The following is a 19,732-nucleotide window of genomic DNA, read 5'->3' on the forward strand; positions in this document are numbered from 1 at the left end:
AAAACATATCATAAACTAAACAGCCATAGAACACTTTCAAATCAGGAGCCACACAAGAAAATTTCTTTTGGAAATGCCATTATAACAAAACAACTCAAAAACACCTTTGCTCCATTTACATTTTGGAATTTAAACAAACAGATAACTGTACAAAAAGTGTAACTGGAGATCATCTGTTATATGATTCTATTAAAAAATAAAACAACACCTTTCCCCCAAGTATTGCCCCTTTTTAAGTCTCAGTTCTTACCATTGTAAGTTTATTCAAACTGCCAGGAGTCTACTATCGGCTTCCTCCAATTCAAATTCAAAGGATTGACAAACTGAATAGCTTTAATAATTTTTGGGTAGTCTCAGTAAGATATCAAAAAAAGTTTGATATCTTATTTTTAGAACTGCTATACCTAACATGTTCATTAACAGCCTATATAACATTAAGCAATACGCAGTATGTTAGATGGTCTGAATAAACATCATCTAAACAAAGTCTTCAAAAGCAAGCTGGAAGTTGGTTTTTTTCCAAGGAATTTTTACGTTTTTCAAACACATTTATGCTTCTGATCTAAAGTACAGAGACAAGGCACATTTAAGAAGCCTGAAAATGGAAAGGTTTCTCCCTCGGCGGTAGTCACTGAATACGGCAACGACAACGTCCGCCTCACGATTGCCGACACATGTTCTGTCTGTTTTGGAACCCCAACTACGCGACGCGAGCACTGGCGGGACAAACCACGGCAGCCGGGCAGCCCGTTGGGTTGCTGCTCATGTAGAAACAACACAGGGGAGGCGGGGGGAAGCGAGGGGGACACAGGAAAAACAAAAACGCAGAGTATGAACGCTGAGACAGCTGACACAAGCAAGTATGAGAGCTGCAAGTAAGGACCCGAGTACTTTATCCATATGTATAATACCTCTTCAGGGATGAGTCAAACAAATTTGGTGATAATTCAGATTTAAATGCAGACTCTTGAACTACAAACAAAGCCCATGTTTGGTAACAACATTTCCTTGGGTCTGACATGTGATCAGGAAGAGAAAGGCAATATGACATGGAGAAGGTGGAAGAACAGGGAAAGGATGTGAAGACAGGGAAATTGCCAAAGACAAGACTGTGAGCAAACCAGAAATTGCTTGTTGGTTTAGTACTATGTCTTACATAGCAACAGATACTTGGCTCTCCAATCTACTTAAATATTCAACGTCTACTGTGTCACATCTTCAGTATTACATAACATTAATATTTACACACAAATGTTGTTCTGTTCTACCATACATCCTACAAGGTGGCCAGTAGCAGCTGTCAGCCCATTACAGACATAGACTAAACCTAAGAAAAGATGTACAGCAGCTACATCGCCAAGTCACAAAGAACATTATAGTTTTAGCCCGCTGATAATTTGCACGGAAGAAGAGGACTACATCAAATGAAACATAACAAACAGAAAATACAAAAGGATATAGCAGTTTCCAATAACTACTGAAACATACAAAGTCCAGTGGCATAAGAGTCCGGCTGAGAATTGTGAAATTACGAAAAGCCTTTAGCTCTCATCATCAAGAGCTTCAACCCACCACAACTTGCTCTGTGCTCCAGCACAGGGACAGCCACAACTTTACCATCTTCCTTTCCGCACACCCTGAACCCTGCACCTTATAGAAAGACTTTTGCCCTGTCCAGACTCCCAGTTGAGTGTGTCACCTCTACTAGCTCTGCCTGCTCATCCCAGTCCCCTTCATTCTGGTGATGGGGTAGGGCAATCGCCACAATCAGCCAGGAAGAGGTGACACAATAGAAGTTTTACAAAGCAGAAGTCGAAGAGTACTCTTTTATTTGTTGCTTTTAGCCAGCCACTTGGTTGCACCTGCAAGCCAAATGTGGCTTTCAGACAGTCAGATGAAGAGCCATAATCTAGGTTTAATGACAACTGTGAACATGCTAAATTTTCTTTACAGGAACATTATAAATATTTTGTAGTGTTCCAAAAACATTCTTATATACTACTTTATGCACTACTTCACCAGAAAAGCTATAGCAGCCCCCTTTCTAAAATTGAGACTAATCTTTCATTTTCACTCCTCTGAACTCTGAGACTTGAAGAAACATTTTGAAGAGGAAGCCTTCCCCGCCAGTTAAGTGCTCGAAACATTTTTCCTGGCCAAATCACTCTTGCACTGTTACATCTTCAGTAGTAAAGTGTACAAGTACTTTTATTCACACTTTTTTTTGGCTTGGTGGTTAGGACATTTTTCTGATAAACAGAAAAGAGGGACTTGAAACCACTGAGACAAGACGGAATAGAAATGATATTTCTCCTGCTCCGGTCAAGCGTTCTCACCGCTAGCCTGCCATGGTCTAGCTCCACTTCCCCCACATGCCAGCAGTTTTCTTCAAAGGAGGGCCATTGAGCTTCTACTTACAGGAGGGGGCTCGGTGCTCTGAATCCAAAGCAGAAGGGACCGAACGTGTAAAATCTTGCCAAAGATCTAAGGAGACAAATTCACAAATACCCATCTTACCAGCATTTACTTTACAGAGGCACTTAAATTTCTTTCAATACTATGTAGCTCAGCTAGCCAACTAATTGCAGTTGCCTAAAACTTTTCCCAGGGACCAGAATTATTTTCCCAGAACCATGCTACCTAACTGGTGCACCTAAAGCAGGGTTTCCATCTGACCCTCCACATTACAGTAGCCGAGCCCAAGGTGCTAGAAGTTCAGAGCAGTAACCTGCCATGTGAACCAGGACTGCGCTAATAAGCCAGCTTTGTAGAGTGGGAAGATACGCCTTTTAAGCTGTGGATGAATGAAATGTCTAGCCTTAAAAGACAACTGTTACATTTTTCAAGCATTAATTACTTGGCTGAGTTTCCCATGTTTGCTTTCTTCTCTAGTAATTCTACAGAGTAAATCAAAATATTTCTAGTCATTTAGAATTACCAAACTTTAAACAAAACATCTTTTCTGTACAAATACCTTAATCTTTCCCGTACAAAATTCTTTGCCTAAAGAAATTAATTTTTTCACCAACATCTCACCAGCATACTCAGTGACATCCACTAAAATTCAGTCGAGCATGAAGAAGCCCAAACACTGCTTTATCACAGTGCTTCATCCTTCCACCCTTTAGCAGTCATAGGGTCTAAACTGCAAAATGAACCATTGCAGACCTCCAGCAGCAGTGTCAGAACAGCTTTAGAGGTCTAAAAAAATCCCAGTCTGGTCAATATCACTGTCCTCCCTTCAAGATGGAAAGGAAGTATTTTTTTAGTACTGGCAAACACCACTACAAACTGACATGTGGCATGCACTGCAAGTGCCTCCTGCAGAGCCACAGTACAGATAACCTTCACGTCCTCCAAGCGCATTTCTAAATCAAAGCTTGTCACGCACATCACATGCATCAGCCATGAAAGATGGCTGTATTAATGGCAAGTCTGAAAGTTTTAAGTAAAGCTGATTTTTGATCTTTTAAAGCTCCCCCTTCAAAGACATCACAACAGCTTCTCTATATTCTCCCAGACAGTAGAACTAGTTATTTCAACCTTTCGGAGAGAAGAATTTTTGCAAAGATGAGAAAGTTGTTGCCAAAAATTCTGTACCAAAGTTCCAACATACTCAGTCTCGAGAGGCCTGATCCACTCTAACCACAACTGCAGAAGCACACTTCCACAAAACATGTCAGCCAAACAGGATAAGCCAACCAGTGCAAAAAATCATATTTCTCCAACGTGAAACACAACAGGCATATTATATCAGTTGACTCCCTCATCAAAAAAAGTTTTACATAACAACAATAGTTTTGTTATGGGTTGAATTAAAACCTCCTGAAACTGATAGGTTTAACTGCCTCCCTTCATTTAAAATAGCTGTGAGACAATCACACATGTTTCCACCAAAGCGAAGGCAGAGTTCTTCAGGAATTTTGATACCTTGCACAGAAAAGGCTTGGCCTGCTACCAGTTTACAAAAAACAAAGCAAAAGGGATCTCGAGAAGATATGACAAGCAGCAGCTCAGACAATGGGAAACAGCACTCAAAGATTCAACGTGCTGCAGAAATACTATACAAAAGACTATACAAAGGATAAGGAGTAGCTTTCCAGCTTAGACAGCACTAGATACAAGCGGTCTGGAAGAGCGAGGAAGCCACTTATCTCACTGTGGTTGTGACACTAGGCTCCCCCAGTCTCCCAGCTTTGTGAGGAGAGTCGCTAAGTACAAAAAGCATCACTGCTAGCCAAACACACACATCAGGAAAGCAGCATACTAATACTCAACACTCAGAGCTTACTAAGACTCCGTAAAGCTCCCAGGTACAGGAAAACACCATTAGCACAGAGATATTACAGAGGCCCCCTACCTATATACCACCCACTTCATCTCTACAACTTGTTCCCAGGTTACAGCTGGAATTCACTGCCAGTTTTCAGTGCATTAACACGGAGCCCCGCGCGGGGCTCTAGGAGGCGTAACACGAAAGCCGCCCCGGGAGCGCTGCCCGCCGCCCCGCGAGCTCCCGCGCACGCAGAAGCTCCACCACCCCTCCGCACAGCGCGGCGCCGCGACCTCGCGGCGGGGCTGTCCCGGTAACGCTGCTCCGGGGAAGCGGCGGCTGCTGCGGAAACAAAGAGCTTCAGCGCTCCTGCCGCCGCGCAGCGGGGCTGAGCCCGGCGGAGGGAAGGCAGAGGGACCGCCCGGCCGAGCCGCTGGCGCCCGCGAGCCCGGCGGCTCCGCGCTTCCGTTAGGGCCGCGCCCGCCGCCCGGCTGCCCGCGGGGCTCCCCCGCACCGCGCGCGGCAGCGCCCACCGCCACCGGGCTGCGGCGGGCGGCGCCGAGCCGGCCGCGAGAGGCAGCGCGGGCCCCTCCGCATCCCCCGCGGCGGGCCGGGCCGGGCCGGGCCGGGCCGGGGGCAGCGCGGGGCGCGGAGGGGAAGGGAAGGGGGGGAGCCTGGAGCGGCGCGCGGCAACAACGGCCTCACCTGCGCGTGCCGCCACGCATGGCGCCGCCCGCGCCCCCGCGTCCCATTGAGGAGCCGCCGCCACCGCCCCGCGGCCCCGCCCCCCCTGCGCCGCGCACGGCCCGCCCCGCCCCCTCCCCCGCACCACTTCCGGGGGCGCCACAAAAGTCCCGGGTGCGAGGGTCGGTGCTCCGGCTCGCCGCGCGGGGAGGCAGTGAACACAGCGGGCTGTGCCCCGGGGGACGGATTGCGCTGATACCTCTGCGGCAGCAGGTGTGTGCTCAAGAGCCCAGCAGCTGCCTGCAGCGCTCGGTGTGCTGCGGCCTCGCTGCCGCGCCCAGAGAAGGGGGTAAGCATCGGCGGGAGGGAGGGAGAGAGAAGCGGGGGGGGGGGGGAGGAAGAGATCGCGCCAGTGTCGCCGGGCGCATGCGCAGATTATGCCGTCCTGGAGACGCAGGTCAGCGCGCGCCCTTTCGCCCGCGGACTGTGGTTGGTGGCTCGGGGGGCGTGGCGCATGCTGGGGGCTGTAGTCCTGGCGGCGGCGGGGCGGGGCGGGGCAGGGCAGGGCCGAGCGAGGTCGCCTGCCGTAAAACCTAGTGAGGGACGTTAGCGGTGGTGTCTCTGTTACTTACTGAGTGTCTGGACACTTGGCTTTTAAAAGATGTATTCAAGAATATGGGGAATTCCTCTGGTACGAATTGCAGAACGAGGAAGAGGAAGGGTTCAAAAGCTGGACTAAAGAGATTTGCAGTTGTGAGTGTATTTAAAAAGGGCAGTAAAAAGAAAAATAAACATCACTAGGTGTGACTACTACTGCTGAGCAAAAGGAGTCCTGCTTATATAGACGTTTGTCTCATTACCCAAATATTTTGTCTGTAATACAGTGTAGTCTTTCCCTATTTCAAAGGCATTGAAGACTTGTTTGCTGACTCTAAAATTCTTTGAGTTTTAGAGAGTATATGCTATGGTTATGATTGCTAATAGCAGCACATGATTGATCTGAAGTAACATGGTTTATTCTAAAATAACAAAAATGGGAAATAATGTAATTTGTTGTCTTCAGAAATTTTTAAAAAGATGAGGCCAAAAAAAATACTTGAAGACTGAAATAAAAAAAAAAAGAGACATAAGAAATATCCAGGAAGGAAACTCATGTCCTTCTGGGCATCAATCTAGCAGTGTATTGAAGCACTTAACAGTTTGCTGGATCAGGATTTTACTGAATATACTAAATGTACATGGATAGTGTGTTCTTCCTTCATCAGCTAGTGCACGTGCTTCCAAATGTCCTGTGATGGAAACTGCCATTACTGGCATGAGGGCAGAATCCCCACTGAGCTGAAGTATAAGCACTGTGGTCCCACTCTGACGTATCTTACTGTTGTGCAACCTCATCTTATTAGAATATTTGTTACCAATAACCATGTACTACATGCGGAACATGCATGGCCTGTGGCAAGATATACATGATGAGTTAAAAAAACCACTGAAAGAATAAAGGCTGCTTTGCTCTGCCACATCTTATTTTCTCACCATATGTGAAAGTCTATGTCAGGCCAAAACAGTCCCTCATCCTGATGGTTAAGACACCCAAGTTTCCACAGCCAGGAAAAGCAGTGGTAACATATTGCCAATCCTGAATTCCAGCTGTGCCTGGGTAACTGCAGGGCTGGCCTCTGGCAGAAGCCCTGAGTGAAGCTTGAATGCCTGTCCCTGATGTATGAGTATGAGGGGAAGAGCAGTTAAGATAGGCATATCCTTAATGCCTTAACTGCTCTTCCCCCATACTCTTGTGCTGTCAGAAATGCTAGTTAATCAACTGCTTTACAAAAACAGGATAAATAATGTTATCATGGTAGCCTAACCTTCTTCCTTGCTATTAGTTATCAAATCAGCAACTTGGTCAATTGCTTTGGCTCCTGCTACCAGATTAAAAACTTCCAAGAAGCCACTGTACTGGTCGAGATCCCCAGAAACAGGATTATGTTCTGGCTCTGCTCCTTTCCCGTGCTGAAATACCTTCTTTCCTGGTGTAGAAGAATGCAGTGGTAAAAAGCTTATGTGTGCCAGTTCTCTGGTCTGTGAGAATTTTGCTTTTGCTTTAAAATAAAATTTTAATGTTGTGTGTCAAGAGACTTGGTTGTTTGTGAAAGCCAGGTCTTACTTGTGCAGAATTAGATATTCTGTGGAGCAAAGGTCTCATCTTTCGTAGAACTGTGAAGTTCCTGGCACGCATTTGACATTGATAACAAAGTGATGTTTAGCCCTGCTAGAATATGATATTCTATAAATAACACTAGCAGAAAATACACATAGCATTTGATTTTTTTTTTCTTCCCCTGGGAAAAATAGAGTAAATGTTCAAGCAGTCATAATCAATATAGAGCTATTTACCCCTTCCCCACCCCCAGTTTAATAAAGGCAGGTTAGAATCTGTAAGCTGAAAAATAAACATCCTGATTTACACACTTAGTGTTCAAATAGTATTGGCATATAATGAAATGATATGGGTTTCAGAGTGCCTGGATACTGTCATTTCCCCATAATCATATGCCACTTAGCAGACATGGCAAACATACTGATTATTCTTTCTAGCAGGCTATGTGTTGTCACATTGTCTAATTTTGGGACATTGCAAGGATAAGGGGGAAATTTGCTTAATGCTGTGGATGACCAGCATTCATTAAGAAATTATGAGATGTCAGTCTCCAAGCCTGATCTTGCTCTTGCGGAAGTCAATTAGAGCAAGATCAAACTGCTATTCCATCTGTGTGTTCATTGCTGCTGGAGCAGATTAAAAAAAAAAAAAAGGAAAAGAAAAAATCACCAAAATATTGAAATATTGATGGCGCCTGCATGAATATTTCTGTCTGTTGCCTGTCATTAATTGGTAATTATTCTGAAGCTATTATTTCCAGACCCAAGCTTTTCCTACACTAATGATGCACTTTACTAATGACATTTTAGTTTATTATTGTAGTCAGGGAAGTGAGCCCAATTAATTCTTACCTTAAATGCAGAATCTGGTTTGGGATTTCAGAATCTAATTGCCAGATGAATTAATGAACAAAATAAATTTCTGTGGTAGTCTCCATCTGGGGAGTTACTTTTCTCCTATTTATGTGTTTTTTTTCCCATCAGAATGACTGTTTGGACACATCTAATCTCCCAAACACCTATGTTTGGGAGCTATCCAACTGCTAAAGACAGGAAGAACAATTTTTTTTTTTTTTTGTCTCTGGTAACTTTTTTCCCTCTCCAAAGAATACAGTGGAAGGCCTCATTGCTTAGAAATGTTAAAATATAAGTTGATGAATCTGAGTCTGTATACAGCTGGAGAGACTGATTATATGCAGCAGATCTTAGTTGTGTTTGGAAGTGAATTAAGAACAGGGTAATAGCATGACATAATGGCCAATAAAAATGGAGTAAAGCAGAACGCTTCCAGGTTGGGACATCAAAGGGGATGTATTAGGGGTGTGTGGGGGCAGGATGTCCGTGCTAGTTCAGCTGCTCTTATGATGGCAGGTCACAGCTTTCACAAGGTGACGCTAGAAGAAAAGTCCGGGTTTAGCAACCATGTGTGGTGCTGGGGTCCGTGCCTGGACTCCGCGCGAGGTATGTGTGTCCCACTTAGCCGAGCACAGTGCAGAGGCCCCAGAGCAGCAGGGACGGAGCGGGCTTTGGGAGCGCTGTGACTCCGTCGGTGTGGTGCTGCACCTGGACTGGCTAAACACGCTTTACTTCCCACGTGTGAGTGCTGCAGGCAGTCTTTCTCAGAGACTGCCTTGTCTCTGGACCGACCTGATCCGCACCGCGGTCTGTACGTGCTGAGCGGAGCACCGTATGCTCATCGGCTGCGCTGAGGATAGCGTGGGGTTCAGATGCAGAAAGCTTAAAAGCACGTGGAGCTATGCATGGGATTAAAATATAGCTGACTTAGGGTTTGGGGAAGGAGAGCTCAATTAGATTAGTGAATGTGCTACGTTATCAGGATGCTTCTCTCTGAACTACAGAGGAGCCAGTAAAAACTGAAGCTGTGCTGCTGTGGCCACTGCTCCATCTAACATGCTGTGTGTATTGTTCAGGTTAGCGATGGTCCGGAGCGGGAAAAACGGTGGGCTACACCTGAAACAGATTGCGTACTACAAACGGACAGGGGAGTATCATCCCACAACGTTATCGAGTGAAAGAAGTGGAATCAGAAGAGCAGCCAAAAAATTTGTTTTCAAAGGTAAAAGATGTTCTCTCAATCTACTTTGGAAGATGGATTTTTAGGTGAAGACTTGCTGATATTAAAAAAAAAAAAAAAAAAAAAAAAAAGCAAAAAGGTGTCTTGCTCTGCAGCATGCTCTCTGATCTTTGTACATATGCTCTATAAAACAAACACCCCTGCCTATCCCTTGTTAATATATAACAATGTTTGCGGAAATAGAAGCTCAATCTGCTTTAGCCCTTAGCAGAAGGATTTATGTATCCATCTGAAAGCCAAACCTTGTTTTAGATACTGGGGCAGCATGTGGCAATTGGACTCCCTGATTCAAGGACTTCAAAGAGAGGAGCGCTGATCTGCAGCGATAGGCGAGGAAAGGTCGGCCCAGCCTGGGGCGCTCTGTGCGCGGCTGGACACAGACGCAAGGATGGCTTTGCCATCTGTCCTGCCTCTGTCACCTCCGAGTCGCCCTGCCCTGCCCGGTTGTGTTGTAGCCCTGTGAAGACAGTTTGAAGTGTGTCAGTCTTTGGTCAGCTCTCCTTTTTCAGCCCCAGCAACCCTTCCAGACTTGCACACGGAGAAGGCAGGGAAGAATTAAGGCTATGGATCGCAAAGTGAGGTTGCTCACAGGCAGGCAACATGCTTTGTCTTACAACACTCAGTACTCCCTCTCCCCCTGCCGCCCCCCTGCATTAGCTTGTGTTTCAGCGCAACTTTCCATGGGAACACAGTCTGCCTTCTGACTTACCCTGGTGACAGCTTGATTGCCTCGTGTCCAGGTTAATAAACTTGTAAACAAATGGTCTTAGGAAGAAATTACAATATTTGTAAACAAAGACACTATTTTTGCACAAAATAAAAAATAAAGTACATTTAAAAAATCCATACTGAATTGTGCCCAATGTTTTAGTAAACTAAACAACTGCAAAAGACTAAGTGCTAGTATATAATTTATTGGTATTTTCTTTTTCCTTTCAGAAAATAAATTGTTCTATGTTGGAAAAGACAGAAAACAAATGCGCTTGGTAATTCTTTCAGATGAAGAGAAGAAAAAGGTGCTTGAGAAATGCCACAAAAATGCTGCAGGCACTCATCATGGCATATCAAGGACACTGACTTTAGTGGAATCTAATTACTACTGGACCTCTGTAACAAATGATGTCAAACAGTGGGTATGGGCTCATAGCTACAGGATTTTTTTAAATGTATTCTTTGTTATAAACATTTTGTAATTTTTCCACAAGATTCATCTCTCTTGGGTGACACAAAAATACCGAAGTCATGCTTTACCTAACATTCGTTTACAGAAGCTCCTGAGGGACGTAGGAACACAAATCTCATCAGGAAAAAGAACAACTTAAGCATATAAGTATTTGTACATTTTGAACAGTCTGAACTCCACTGGCTTTTACTGAGTCATGCAGGGGTTTTGAAAACCATACCCCAGATCAGTGTTTCAAGCCAACATGTATAGTCAGCAGGAGAGGCTTTTAAAATATTTTCCTGAAGTTATGAGTAATTAAACACTTTGTTAGAAGCTGAGTCATGGATAAATACACAGAATCATATATTGTGGGTTTGGCTTTGATACAGCAAGCACCTTTACCACTCAGTAATGAGGAAACACAAGTTTATAATCAAATTTTAAATGGTTGTCTTGCCAATTCATAGTGCTTCCTATTTTTTCCTTTTACTGTTTGACCATGCACCCTGCACATTGCTGTATACTATCCAACAGGGAGGAATCATACTGCCCTTCAGTGCACAGGGCACATTTGGTCTTTGAGAGGGATTTCTCCTGCATGGCCTCTTACATAACTTTGTTAGGATTCAGTTTACCATCCCCAATGTGTACAGCTGGCCAGAATGGCAGCTGGCAGATACAAAGACAAAAACTGTGTCCCTGCCTTTGAATTAGGTATGCTTGGGAAAAACTATCAAAGAAATAACTGCTTGGGACAGTTCCTTTTCCTCTTTCATCCGAAGATACATTGACATACTCCCTGGGCATAATCTGATCCCTGAACAAAATGTGTGTAAATGCTGTCCTTTGTGGCCAAGTTATTGTTGCTATCAGATGGTGCATCACCTGAAAATCTGGATTCTCTCTGCAACAGTAACCTGCACTGAAAATGAATCTTGGCTTTCAGGTCAGACTTGGGCAAAGAGGACCTGTCCTGTATATAAAGCTAGTCTGCAGATTTCTGTGCATACCACCAATGCTTGTCAGCCACACCATATAGAGTAGAACTAAAGTATGGGAATGATTAGGACCTTCCTCTTCTGATCCCAAATTGCTGTGTAATGCCTTTGATATTTACATATGGTAAAGGATATAAATCTATGCTGTGGACTTGAAAGAGCACAGTGCTTTCAGAATGAGGAGAGTTCAGCTATGAACTCCTGTATGTCTCCTTCTCCTGGCTTTTGCTGTTGTTCGGTTGGTTTGGTTTGGTTTTTTTATCCTGGGGCTGAAAAATCTAAGGGTAAAAAATCATCATAACAAAAAATGCTAAAATGAATTTGTTCAGCATAGCCAAGTCTGACCTGACTTACAGAGGAGTAATGGGGATTTATATTATTATCCTATTGACTGTTTTAAACCTGCACCATTACTCTTTACTGAGAGCTTCTTCCCTGCTTTCTGCACTAGGTGTATGCTTGCCAGCATTGCCAAGTGGCAAAGAATACAACCATCACAGCACCCAAATCACACCCTATCAAAGCAGAGGACCCCTGGGTGGCAGTTACTATAGACCTAATAGGACCTTTTAATGCAACCAACAGAAGCCACATGTACATCATTATCATGACAGATTTGTTCACAAAATGGACTGTTATCCTACCATTGTATGATACTTCAGCAGCTGAAATAGCAAAGGCAATCATAAGTGTGTTTTTCTTATATGGACCACCTCAAAAAATGCCTATTGATCAAGGGAGAGAGCTTGTTCATCAGGTAAGTTTTACTTGGATGATCTCTTTTTCTCAAGAAAAGTACAGTTTTGCTTGTATTAACTTTACTTTTTAGACCATTCTTGAAGAATTTTTTTTAACCTAAGTACAGTATGTGAATCTTTTTTCCTTTTAAAAAATAATTAAAGTCAACATAAAAATGACAAACCAATTATTTGTAATTGTAACATTGTTTAACATTCCTCAGGGATGTATTCATTGCATGAAGAATAAAAGCAAAATAACTTCTCAAAGGCCATAGTCCAGGTTTTGTCACTCAGTAGAACGGGCACAGGCTTTCACTCTCGAACACTTTGCTGTACTTCATCCATTCGTATTATATTGGCCCATATAATAGACAAACCAATGTCAAAAATACCCTAAGACATAGTGATTCTGAAGAACTTTACACTTAGTCCTCTCAAAGATGATGAAATAGCAATAGAAGAGACTACGATATGGAGGTGATGACAAACTGAGTGGCAAAACTGTGTTTAGAAACCATCAATTGCTGCTCCTAAGCCATACTTTCACTCTTAAATTTGGACTGTTATGTGGGTATTTGTATATAAGACTTTTGCTCAATCACTGTGTTCTCAATAGAGTAGTGGAAAGCAGTACTGAACTTGTTTACTAGAACTGTGATACAGAACAGGGGAACATTCAATAATTATGTTCTTTTATTTTTAAAGATAAACAAAGAACTGTTTGCGCTCTTTGGAATGAAACAAGTAGTATTGTCTTATCCTCAGACAGATGATGTAAATGAAAGAACATGCAAGACAATCAAAGCTTTCCTTAACAAGCACTGCACAGAGCATCCAAATGATTGGGATGAACATTTATCTGCTATTGCCTATGCTTTTAATTTGACTAACGTGGTATGTGAAGGCTCTTCCTCTTTTGATGAGGTTGGGACTGAAGTCCCCAAAAGTACCTGCAAAGCTGTATGCTAAATGTGCTTGCTTTTTGCTCCCCACTTAAATAGGAGCCAGATCAAAGCATCCCGTATTTCCAGATGTTTAATCGTAACCCATATGTGGTTGAGTCAACAAATGTGTGCGTGGAAGGAGAAGACAGTATGTTTGCCAAAATATTTGAAGCAACTAAAAAAGCCAGTCAAGCACTGGAGGAAGAGAACACCTCAGACTGCCAGGTAAATATTATATAGTCTAATGTTATTGGCAAGAAGACTGGAGAGACATCAGGTGGAAAGATTTGAAATGTGAAGTGAAACAAACCTTTTAGAACAGTGAGGGTTTTTTTCTCACAGTGTGATCCCTGGATCCGAGTGTACACGTGTGTACGTGGAAGGCCTAGACAAGAAAACGGAAGGTTTTCTCCTTTTGCCAGGATGTTCACGTTTGGCTTAGAGGTCTGCATATCAAAGGAGGTTTAAAACCGTTGCCTGTGGAGTGTTGATTTAGAACATGAAAATAGATAAAATCAGTTTCTTGAAAACTTTTCAGTTTTACATGCTACGAATTACACATATCCAAAGACTTTTAGTGTTACGCTTCTGCATTGTTATTCAATGTTAGTAAAATACATGGTGGCTCTTAGGAAAAGGAAATGCAATTCATTTGTTTCTTCTCGCAGATAGTGAAAATCACGTCAGATGAACAGAAAACCAGAAACAAGATTACTGTCAAAAGGAAGCCAAAACAGTTAAATCCCCTTCGCCTTAAAGTTGGGCATGAAGTCCTCAGACAAAGAAAAAACTGGTGGAAGGATGGTCGTTTCCAGTCAGAATGGGTTGGTCCTTGCATTATAGATTATATCACAGATAATGGCTGTGCAATATTAAGAGATGCCACAGGATCCAGGTTGAAAAGACCCATCAAAATGTCTCACCTTAAGCCATACATAAGAGGGTCCAGTGAAAAAGGTATGCATGTTTGTGTGTGTATAAATATATATATTTAACTTTTCTGTCATGTATTAGGTGAGGTTATGATGGTGAACAAGTATCACTCACCAGTGTGAATTACAGGGACACAGGCTAATAACCTAATCTCATAAGGAGAACAGTGAGCGTGACTAGCTTGAAACCTGTGCAGAGCAGAGCTAATGAATCGTGTTTAAAGTCTCTTTAAAAATAGCTTCCATTAAAGTTGCTTCTGCTATGTGGTTTGGCCCTATTCGTGCTGTCTGGTAAAAACATGCTAAAAGCAGAGCTAGCCTGAACAGTATTCAAAGACTGTTTCCTGATTTTGTTCCTGGCTTGATGTAGGTGGGAGAAAAATTTCAGGATTCACCTTTTGTTTCCTTGTGAAATGGAAACCTAATTTTTTTCCGCTTAGTCTGACTAGTGCAGATCGTGCATGTTTACATCCCCGCTCCCTTTTTTTTTTTATTTTGGAGGGTAGTTTGTTGTTGTTTAAAAAAAAAAAAAAAAACTTAAAATGCAAAGACTACCTCAAAGAACTGATTTTTGAAGAGTTGATTTTAAATTGTGGTACTGAAAAGGTAAATATGCTTTTCTTACTGGAGTAAATAAAGTTACACTCAGAAGTAGGATTTCTAGAAATTCCCAAATACTTACATAATCAATTGCCCCTCTCTCTCTTACACATTCTATTTTTTTTTCAATGGTGGCAAATTTTTAATCAACATTTTAATCATTTAAAAATAATTTTAATTCAAAATTAAACTCAAATATAATCAAAAATTTAAATCCAAAAATAGCAGCCATTTCTTTCCTGCTAATGCTGTCTTTAAGTCACTTCAGATATGCAGAAAAAAATTAATAACTCAGTATTTGGAAGACCTCTGTCACAGAACAAACTACTTCTTGGTTTAGGATCCTTGAAAAAAAAAGTAGACCAGTTTTCTCCTGTATGACGTATGGGGTTAAGCTTTAGTTCTTGAAAATGTATTATTTGTACTGGGATGGTCATCTCTTCCATTATCTCTTAAAACTGAGGGATTTGCAAAGCTAAAACTAATGCTGGAACTTATTGGGAGAAGCAAAGTTGTCAGACGCCGTTGCAGATTACACAACCAAGACACCAATTTCACGTCATTTCTCCTGGACAACACTTGTACTGTTACACAATCGCTCTCTGGCTTTCAGTTCTTCATAGAATTGCAGAGCCATAAAGAGAAAGTTATGTGCATGATTTCATGCATGCAAATAGCACTTCTAATTTCCAGCTGTTACGAGAACTTTGGTAAAGTGAATCACAGCATAAAAAAGTTTACTCCAGATATCTTTGTAGGATCAGAGTCTAATATGTTCACCACTACTAATGGATCGTGTTTGAAGTAAATGTACATTTTCTTCCCCTTTCCCAACAAGTGGTTAAAGATTAGTTGTCTCATACAGGCAGAAAATTCAATGGATTATAAATATTTACAAAGCTTAAAAATCTAGATTGATGTTCATACATATTTAAATTGTGGGTGGAAGTAAACCAGGCTTTGCTGAAGTAATTGTCAGCCTTTATCAAATGGCCTAACAGAATTCAAGAAAGCAAGCATTATTTCACTTGAATAAGAGAAGGGGAACCTGGCAGCGAATGACAGCTTTTTCATCCAGAAGGAAACATGCATGTCTTTATAACAAAGAACTTCTCTGTGTTAGCAAGGGTGGATTTTTTTTTGTCTGTTACTTATTTACCGTAACTACTACTGTGGCCTAACAATCTGTTGGCTATCCCTTTGCACAACCTTGAATGGGAAGAAAGCATTTGCAGTGCTTTCTGTGCAATAAATGTGAAAAAGTGCATCTTGGGTGAGGATATTTGTCATGGCCTTGCTTAACAAATTTAAAGGTGTTGTCAGTACTTTTACACATATGATTTTGGAGCAGGGCCTCTCCTGTATGTCATACTTTCAAAGTGTGGTCTCGCTTTTTTGAACAATAAAGACAAAGCCTGAAAATGCAGTCCTCATTTTTTAGGTGAGAAGTGCTGATACTAAGGTAAGAAAGGGCTAATAGTAGCAAGAGGTTTTTTGTTTTTTTTTTTTTCTCCCATAAGCTAGTCTAAATGTGAAGCCTAAGTCAATGCACTGACAGAGCTCTTGGTACAGGCATTGCAGATTCACAGTCTGGGTGAACCTGGGTTGCTTGCTACCTGGCTAACTCTGTAGTTAGAGAGAGGTTACAGGACCCCTTAAATCACACATACACATCTGTCTGAAGTAGCATTTTTCTTGTTTGAATGTGGGTTAGTTTAATATTAAACTCTGGGTCAGTGCTTAAATGTTTCAGGAGTGCAAATAGGCAGATTTAGGACACATCTATTGAGAAACCTAGCCAGAGAAGTGCAGAGTCTGCTCCCACAAAGGTGCCTCTTTGGACCTACATCTCAAAGGAATTTGTAGCCCCCATACAGAGATACTTACCTGCTTAATGGCTCTTCTGATTTAATGGAACACCTCATTTTACCCTACGGTCCTCATGTGCCCAAGAAAACAGGCCCTAACATCATCTTGCAACACAAGAAAGTGTTAATCCTGCATTAACTATTACATTTCTAATTTGACAGGTCAGACTATTTTCATTTTATTGGAACTCACTTGGAACAAATCAAACACTTCAACACCTATCAGATAGACATGTCCAGTAGTACTATAGAGTGCCAATCAATATCATTGTTTCTAATTTCTAAAAAACTGTGTTCTCAACACATACAGTTCATAATTTTATGTTTCTTAATTTCTAAAAATAAAAAAACAAACACCCCCCCCCCCCCCCCCCCATACCTGGGACTTCGTAGCAAGAGTCTGGAGTAGCTACCTTTTTCTGTGTGGGGTGCACAGAATAAAAGAAGCTACATATCCATTCATTTAAGGTTCAGTAGGTGACTGCGACAGACCTCAAGCTAGTTTACTGACATTGCAAAGAAATACTGCTAACATGAAGCACTGCAAGCACTATTGTGTGCATGTACCAGATGTAACTGAACATTTGATGCTTAGTGAAATTAGGAAATCTGTATTATCGGACTGCTGTCCCTCAAGCATTCTTGCCTTATTATTGAAATTGCTTTGGTAAGTAAGTTAACACTTCACTATCATTTTGTGTTTAAGTACATCAATAACTTTTACTGAACTAGAAAGGTCTGCTTTAAAAGCTACTTTTCTTTTACAGACAACCATTACTTCTTACAAGGTTCAATAGTTGTTGACCACGACTATATTGGCTTTTCCAAAAGATCATATAATCCATGCCAGCAAGATTCCACTGTTGAGGGGGAAATCAATGCCTGTGCAAGAGGTGTCATGTCTGCTGTGCAAATACCACCTTCAGCCTGCAAAGACCAAGAATCAACAGAATGCAAACATCAGTCTGAGCTAACGAAAGATCACAGCATTGAGCCGAACAACGCAAATCCAGAGCAGTGGCCTTCACCTTGCTGGACACTTCAGACCAAGATAGAGGATACTTAAGCAAATAATTGCACATTGTATTTCATTGGCAAACAGTTTTAATAGCTCCAAGTTCCTCAGACAAATTCACTTCACTGCTGTATGTATTTAAGAATACTGCACGTGTCCAGTGGTTAATTGAAATGAGCATTAAGAAGCAATCACCCTGTTATCCAAAGTATGGGCACAACCTAGAAAAGGCACGTTATCATCATGCAGTTGAATTACAGTATGTTTTACAATAGCAATATGGCCCTACCTCACTGTTTATCGTCTCAGGGCACATCACACCATTTCATTCTGATGACCTTTTCATTAATCCTCAGATGACTCATTCCTAACATGCACAGATACTGTGGGATGAATGTAAGCTAAGCAACTTAACATAAATTTTGCCTCCAGTGCAGAAGGGTAAAGAAGCTCATGTCCTCCTTTTTGTTGTAAAACTGTTTCCCATTCTTTCTGAGAAGTTGCAAACTTTGACCCTTACAGCTTTTATTCTCTAGTTTAGCCCACAGCCCTAAGATCTCGCAGAACAGTAAAGCTGCCAGAATCAAGTGCAGGTAATGTTCTGCATATGAAACAACAAGGCCTGCAGCTGCTCCCTGCTCATCAAAACTGTACTAGGGAAAGCAATTTTAGTCTCTCAGGCAAATCAAAATCTTAAGGGTGCTCAGCATGTGCTTGTGCTCTCTTCACAAGCCTCTGATTTCCCTTACTGTTATTTCTCAGAGCTACAACAGGTTTGGATGAGGATTCCTCTTCTTCCACTGACAGCGCTCTAGGAAAGGTGAAGGACTGATGTTATTTATTCTCTGAATTCCTTGACCAAGTTGGTATTGGCCTGGGCCTCCTGGTAAGAGGACTGCATCTCAGAGTAATAGCAAAATTTATCTACTGTTGAAGTCAGTTGAACAATAATTGATGAGAGCAGGAGTTTTCAGTTAATCTTAGATAGAAAGACTTAGTCCTCAAGGCTGTTTAGATACTTAATACCTGTGTTATGGGTTGGCCTATCACAGGCCAAGGCTATGTAAGAAAAGAACTCGGTATCATCATTCTATTCTCTGATTCCATCCTAAAATGCCTTTGAAAAAAATACTTTTATATTAAGAAAGTACTTTGTGTCTTCCAAAAATCTAGCCCTACATACACACTTTTTCCCCCACAGAGAGAGTGTTTCACAAAGAATGTACCTAACAAAGACACTTGGATATTCTGTCCTAATAGGCTCCTCCTATATGTCAACTCCACCAAACACAAAGATGAACAAGGTTTGTGTTATTCATTGACAAATATGCTCAAGCTTGAAAGCCCATCTTTATATAAATTGCTTTTACCCCCAAGCTATAGTGTCCTCTGAGGCAAGTAATCTTTATAATGATTTTTCTAATGCAGTTGAGCAAGTAAGTGGGCTTGGTGAAATACATTTTTCTCACTTTAAAAAAAAAAAGACAAGACTTGCCAAGAAATTCCATCAAACAGCATTCTGTTAAACTATACGTAAAACAAAAAAGACAAATAATGCATGCTTGTAAATAGGAAATAGCCAGTAATTGTGAACAATAGTCTCACCTTGATTTTCTTCTGTAATGAGCTGTGTGATCAGATAGTATTCTTCTCTGGGAATACGGATTTAAGATCTTCCATTTGGGAGTTGTGGTGAGATCCACAAGCTCAGGAGGCCCATGTCATGGTAATGACCTGGCAGGTAATCTCTTACTACACTAATCCTTCTTAGCAGAGGGCCCGATTCTTTGAGCCAGCCCTCCTGCTCCCTATGAACCTTTAACTCTTTCATTGGGATTGCTACCCTAAGGGACATCTTCTGCTAGGATGGACTTGTTACGACTTAGTCCTGTCTAATAGTACGTCTTTAGCACAAACTGGCACGTGGCCATTTCCTGCTAAAATGTGGGGTCTTTCAGAGTCAGAGAGAAAATCAGATAGAGAATAAGGGAGCTGCCTCCAAGATACCCATCTGCTCTGTTAGACCAATAAAAACCTACCCCATTTGGTTTTTTCCAACTGGTCAGTTCCCTATTTGCACACAGCACAACGAAGCTGTAATGCAGAGCAGGGCAGAGGGAGGAGGAAGCTCTAACGTAACATAAGTGATGTGTGCTGCTTCTAGCTACGCTGAGAGAAAGAAAACGCTAAGCTGACTGTGGAATAGGAAAAAACAGCAAACATTTAACAGACCGTGTAACGCTGTTTCCTAGTAATTGTCA

General features: G+C 42.0%; 2 protein-coding genes across 18 annotated transcripts in view; one reads left to right on the plus strand and one right to left on the minus strand.

The window, feature by feature from the left end:
* The window catches only part of LOC112992421 (inositol hexakisphosphate and diphosphoinositol-pentakisphosphate kinase 2), a 52,855-nt gene extending 47,511 nt beyond the window's left edge, over positions 1-5,344 (minus strand). For 10 of the 14 annotated variants that reach the window (XM_064500330.1, XM_064500329.1, XM_064500327.1 and 7 more), the window contains exons 1-2: positions 4,979-5,056; positions 2,419-2,484 (exon numbers count right to left, since the gene is read on the minus strand). The gene's annotated coding sequence lies outside the window, so the exon portion shown is untranslated. Of the gene's footprint in view, positions 1-2,336; positions 2,356-2,418; positions 2,485-4,978; positions 5,063-5,216 lie in introns of those variants that run through there. The other 4 variants (XM_064500320.1, XM_064500321.1, XM_064500319.1 and 1 more) reach the window with 4 other exon arrangements.
* LOC112992423 (gypsy retrotransposon integrase-like protein 1) lies at positions 5,093-19,524 on the plus strand. Of its 4 annotated transcripts, none has more exons than XM_026115487.2 (8): positions 5,093-5,230; positions 9,046-9,191; positions 10,149-10,342; positions 11,824-12,129; positions 12,818-13,006; positions 13,114-13,281; positions 13,725-14,013; positions 17,224-19,524. In XM_026115487.2, the coding sequence occupies exons 2-8, from the start codon at positions 9,053-9,055 to the stop codon at positions 17,520-17,522; spliced, it is 1,584 nt and encodes a 527-aa protein (XP_025971272.2). In that variant the 5' UTR covers positions 5,093-5,230; positions 9,046-9,052; the 3' UTR covers positions 17,523-19,524. The 4 variants fall into 4 exon arrangements, with proteins under 4 accessions (XP_025971272.2, XP_025971270.2, XP_025971273.2 ...); XM_026115485.2 differs by having other exon boundaries at positions 5,169-5,306; XM_026115488.2 differs by having other exon boundaries at positions 5,169-5,306; positions 12,878-13,006.
* The last annotated feature ends 208 nt before the right edge of the window (positions 19,525-19,732 follow it).

This window comes from Dromaius novaehollandiae, chromosome W, assembly GCF_036370855.1.
Source record: "Dromaius novaehollandiae isolate bDroNov1 chromosome W, bDroNov1.hap1, whole genome shotgun sequence".
NCBI lineage: Eukaryota > Metazoa > Chordata > Aves > Casuariiformes > Dromaiidae > Dromaius > Dromaius novaehollandiae.